The sequence below is a fragment of the Sphaeramia orbicularis genome, chromosome 3, assembly GCF_902148855.1.
Source record: "Sphaeramia orbicularis chromosome 3, fSphaOr1.1, whole genome shotgun sequence".
In the NCBI taxonomy this organism is placed as follows: domain Eukaryota; kingdom Metazoa; phylum Chordata; class Actinopteri; order Kurtiformes; family Apogonidae; genus Sphaeramia; species Sphaeramia orbicularis.
This window is the reverse complement of record NC_043959.1, coordinates 27052885-27058662: the sequence shown is the minus strand read 5'-3', so window position 1 is coordinate 27058662 and position 5778 is coordinate 27052885. Positions and strand designations below refer to the sequence as shown.

At 37.5% G+C, this 5778-nt stretch overlaps 1 protein-coding gene across 1 annotated transcript; it reads right to left on the bottom strand.

Annotated features, from left to right (window-relative positions):
- Positions 1–2394: 2394 nt before the first annotated feature.
- Positions 2395–5121, bottom strand: lto1 (LTO1 maturation factor of ABCE1). The gene is made up of 5 exons (XM_030131246.1): positions 4945–5121; positions 4476–4581; positions 4322–4392; positions 3547–3664; positions 2395–2885 (listed from the first exon to the last, which is right to left on the bottom strand). The coding sequence occupies exons 1-5, from the start codon at positions 5001–5003 to the stop codon at positions 2814–2816; spliced, it is 426 nt and encodes a 141-aa protein (XP_029987106.1). The 5' UTR covers positions 5004–5121; the 3' UTR covers positions 2395–2813.
- Positions 5122–5778: the final 657 nt, after the last annotated feature.

Below are 5778 nucleotides of genomic sequence, written 5' to 3'. Positions count from 1 at the left end.
AGGTCATTTTGGAATTGCCACAAAAATAGCACTGGGTCTTTATGGGTTAACAGAGCTAAAGATTTTGCATTCATACAGTGACAAAATTAAAAAGAGAAGTAATCATATTTGCTATTTTGACTGACAAGTGCAAAACCAACTGAATCAGTAAAAAGTCCTTTCCATTTTATGTTGGTGCTTGCAAAATTCCCACTACCACACGTTTTGCAAGTTTCATAACAAAGATGTAATGGCACATAGTACAAAGAGGCAAGTATTTGCCACTGGAAAGATTTTGTTAGCATCATGGAGAAAGTGAATTTGTGGGCGGTGAGGAAATCCCAGTGGAGACACCGCTCAGGCTGCAGACTATACATTCACAGGACGAAGCTGAAGTGTCACAGAGAGGAGGAAGCACAGCAATATCATATGAGAACTGTAGCAAATGACAGGAAAAACAGTGAATTGTTTAGGTGTTAGTTATTTTTTCATCTTACAAAAACAAAGTTTGTGCAGAAATGTTTTGATCCACCACTTAATGTGTTTGGACTCAGTGCCCTGTTATAACCAGTCAGTTTTTGACTCTACAGAGGACATGTGCTTATGCTGCTGTATCTGACATTTGATGAACTTTGAGTCTGTCGTAATTGTATATATAGCAAAACAATGGCAATCAGTACATGTAGGAGAAAGCCCAAGATGCACGGACCCAATGGATTTGTCACCAGACATCATTTGTCCAGTCGAGACACTTAAGAGAAGAACCTGTAGGAGGTCAAAATAAATCTAAAGGTCTGGAAAAAATGGAGAACAGAAAACACTGCTGGATGAACCCATCAGTATAAGGATTTAACACAGAAAACTAAACATACTTCAAGAATAAGGTGACATTTTCAGTCTCATCTTTCCGCCTCAGTACTTACATTATGCTACAGTTATTGTCATCTATAACTGGCTGCAACAACATGCACTGTGACCTTTCACCGATGACAACGTAGACACTTTAATTCACTTGATTTTTACTGTTTGTGTCACATGTACTTTATTAACCTCCATGCCGTCTCTAATACAGTTATTACTTTTATTTACTGACTACTGCAAAGTATTTACAATTGTCTTTTCTTTTATTAACAGGAATCATCTCAGGTCATGTGCCACTGAGTGCAAGGAGCATAGTTTGGGTTTATAGTGTTATCATTGAGAGACTGCAGCACCCTCTGGTGGCAAAGAATAGCTATTGCTCTAAGTGTTCATTGGTAAAATACACATTATGCTTTCTTTCTTTCTTTGTGCACATTGCAGACATAGTCGAGGAAAAAAAAATATTTGACCAACCTTGTTTTCTTCAATTTTTTGTTCATTTTATGCCTGGTACAACTATAGGTACATTTGTTTGGACAAATATAATGATAACTAGAAGCACTCGCAGAGCGCAGACCTCCACCAAGGCAGATCAGTGGGCCCCTCTGTGTCTGTATCCCCCCCCGCCAAATCACCACCAAAATTTAATCATTGTTCCTTGTGCCAGTATCAACAGCTCCTGAAATTTTCATCTAAATCTGTCCATAACTTTTTGAGTTATCTTGCACACAGACAGACAAACCAACGCTGGCAAAAACACAACCTCCTTGGCAGAGGTAACAACAAAACCAGCTCATACGAGTTTAATTTAAAAACCATTGTTTTTGATTAATTTTGATGGTCTAATATTTTTTTTCTGCGACTGTAGATCAATCTCTATCACTCAGATGACAGATTTATATTAGTCCACCAACATCCTGAAAGTTTAATGAAAAGTGCCTTATTACAGAAAATAATAAAAAGCAATAATTTGATCTTTGGGATAATGTAGTAATGTTGTGTTCAAAGGCAAACTCTCAACACAGTAGCAAAGCTTTAAAGCACATCAGGAGCTGAAAAGACTCACAATCCAAAAATGATCTGATCTCACAATATTTGAGTATTGGATCTTTATTTTGGAAAACCTGTTCCAAAAACACCTCATCTGAATCTACAGAAGAGGATTTTGCCGTTTGCAAATGTGCAGTTTAATCAAAGCACGTAAAACACAAGTGAAATCTACAGTTTTGTCAGTTTTTTTGTCTGTGCAAATAAAACAACTGGCATTTCTGTGTTTAACAGATTTTTCTAAGTTTAGAATCACTGTATGCCTCAGGGTTATAGTGACCCAGAAGAATAGAGAAGAAACTGCATTAAGGAAGAAAAGGAGTTGGTTGTGACTGAACGTATTTTGTCAACGTACTGTTTATTTCTTCTGTTACTAAGTAGTTATGAATCTCCCAAACTAAACTAAGTATTTTCTTGTAGGCATCACCATTCTGACAATGAAACAGTGAACCAAATTTGACTGTGTATTTGTTTTTGTCAGAAAAAAAAAAAATCTTGACAAAAGTATCAAAATTGCAAACAGTCCATTTATTACTTATCACTCACTCAATCCACTTGTAGAGAAACACAAGTTTGTACTTTCCATTGTTTCTGGCTTGTTAATAATTAAATCAGTCCGTCCTGACAGCTCCATTTGGCTCAGATCCACACTCATCTAAACAGTGACCACAGTTCTCTCCTCCTATACTGTAATGAGGCCTGTAACCTCTTTCAGCTTCTCAGGTGACATTTCATGACAGGATGTCCAACCATAATGTGAAGAAAGAATATAACTTTCTCAAAATGGCAGTCACTGCTTCACACTCCACCGCAGACCAATCACCAGCCGCTGCTCATGGGGTTGACGGGCAGCCCTGTCGCAGCTCTGACACTCTGTCCTGTTCACACAGGACTCGACTCAGCTCATCCTCATGATGAAGACAGTTTCAGAAAGAGGTCCCCTCAGCGGTTTTCACATAATCCCTAAAGTCAGTCGGTACATTCAACATGGAGCAGATCTGGAAACAGCAGAGAGAGTAAATGCTCTGCTACTGCAGACTAGCTGCTTATTAATGAAACTATTAAAAGAACACAATATCATAGTATAGTATTATTGACATGGACCACTGTACTGCAAAAGATGTACTTGTTCTACTGATTTCAGAAATGTCATTGTTATGTCAATACAACTGTTTTCACACAGTTTATATTAAAAAACCCACTGTTCCTCACAATTTGATAATCATTTCATCTTCTTGAGATAGTAAATCATTTTCTCATGATAATGGGCTAATATATTTCAAGAAAATATGCTTTGTTACCGAGGTAATGGATAATCAACCAGTTATAAAAAGGAGAAAACAAAACATCTCCTCTTATTAGTTATCCTCCTCTTTTCCCTTAATAATGAAAGTAAAATCTTACCTACAACAAAAAAAATACAAGTGCTTGATCCATATTGGCACTGCCTTGCAACTCTGAAAACTCCTACTTCTAATTTCTAATAAATACTTTGAACTTCTCTCAAGACAATGACATATATCACCACATTTTCACAAGAAAACAAAGTTTCTTCATGATAAAAACAATTAATAAAATGCCGATCTTGAGGAAAACAAATCATTCTCAGTCATTCATTTAAAAGCTGACTTATATTAGAAAACAAATTTACTTATGTACCTGTCTGAACTTGGATCGAAGCTTCTCCATGTCGTCCTGTAGCTTTGTAGACTGTGGATCATCTAAAGGACAGTTCTGGATCAAATCCAGGAGAGTCTCCAGTGCTTTCACACGTTTTCTAATGACAAAGAATGTGGTGAATTCAAGCACTTTTTCTGAATAAACCGGAACACTGGGGTGAGTGCTTTAATGAAACACTCTTTTAAAAGGCTCCACAGTCTGAAACTCCTTTATAATAAAATAATTCTATAAAATGAAACTCCCCCTTTAACAGGGTAGGAAAAATCATTGTAAGAAAGCATATGAAAATCAAAAACGATAAATCTGTTAACCACTCCAAAACCCAGACATGAATCGCACTGAAAACCTCAGGGATGTGACTAAGAGGAAAATGGATGGTCACAAGCCATCAAACAAAGCATAGCTGTGTGAGTTTATTAATATCAGAAGGGATATCAACAAATGTCAGTGACTGGTGGAGAGTTTGACAAGATGCATGAGTTGATGCAAGTTGCGACCAATGTGACTTTTGACCCATTGCTGGTATTTGTATTGTTTTTTTTATGAGATATAATGAACTCTTTTGTTTCACAGCTTGGAAACACAAAATGTATAATATTTCGCCCTGTTGGGATTTGAGAAAAATAATTTGTGAGATAAATTGTCAGTATTTTCTAGAATAAATAAAAATATTCCGTTGACTCCTACACATACACACATAAATAAACAATAAACTCTGGGCTTTAGATTAAAGTAATAACACAGGAGGTATTACCTTGATTTGGGATCCGTATTATTATGTAGGAGGCAATTCCAAGTTGTGGCAAACCCATAATAAAATGAAACCTGAAAACAGACAGTCAGAAGCCTTCTCAGTCCGCAGTGGGCTTAATCGTGTATTCAAAGTGGCCGTGTACCGGGACACTCACCTCTGTGGACAGCTTGGCTCCGTGGGAGGCTCCGTGTCTGCGCCCATTCTGGAACCCACGGCGGGTCCCTCTCTCATAACCCTCCCGGAAACCCTCACCGCGGAACCTGAAGGCAACATTTCACATATGAACTAAAACTAACAGAAACATTTAATCACCACCTGAGTGAAAACGTAGGTTGTTGTTGTTGTTGTTTACTGTGGAAAACAACATTAGCCTATGCTTGTTTATGCTAGCTTAGTTCGTTTAACATTAACAGCTTTAACTACCTATAAGTCATATAACATCCATTTAGCTTACATTTCTCTGGACACAAGCTAAAACACAAACTCTACAATGGAACGAGTAACTTTAACCTACGTACTTTGTCTGTTTTTAGTGCTGACTCAGAGGTTTTACACTCCCCGTGTTTTCTACCCGTTACCCACGAGCCCCGGTAAACAACACACGTATTCACTTTAAAACTCACTTTTCATCCGCCATGAGAATATTGTCAAACAAATCCTCTTTCCCAGACCCCCCAGCCATCTCTAAATCACAGGTTTAGTTCCCTCTAAGTCTCTAAAACCAGGTGTTTGAGACACTCCGGCGACAGATATGGACTCTCAGGCTGCTAATGGTTAGCTAACCTTTACCATGGATGTAATACAACCTTCCACCGGTGTCCGTCCGGCCGCTGTTTCCTCTGTCATTACTGCAGTGCTGCCCCCTAGAGGTTTGGAGGAGAACTGTCACTGTATTCGGCGGATGATGGAAGAATTAATAAGACCTGTAGGTACGGAAGCGTATTGCATTCACAAAAAAAATAATAATAATAATTTCGGCTCTGTTTTTCTGAATTAATGAGATAATTATCTCATAATTACGAGAAAAAATAAGTTAAAAAAAAAATAATAATAAAATAATTTCGGCGCTGTTTTTCTGAGTTTATGAGATACTGTTTCCTGAAAAAAAAAAAAAAAAAAAGCTCTGTTTTTCTGAGTTTACGAGATACTGTTTTCCGGAAAAAAAAAAAAAAAGCTCTGTTTTTCTGAGTTTACGAGATACTGTTTTCCGGAAAAAAAAAAAAAAAAAAAAAAAGCTCTGTTTTTCTGAGTTTACGAGATACTGTTTTCCGGGAAAAAAAAAAAAAAAAAAAAAAAAGCTCTGTTTTTCTGAGTTTACGAGATACTGTTTTCCCGGAAAAAAAAAATCTGTGCACAAAGCGGGGCTTGGTTCTGATTTCTGTGAATGAAACTAGTTCCATGATCCGTAATCGGAACCGGTTACGAGAACGGACACAACTTCACGCTCCCCCGAGAGG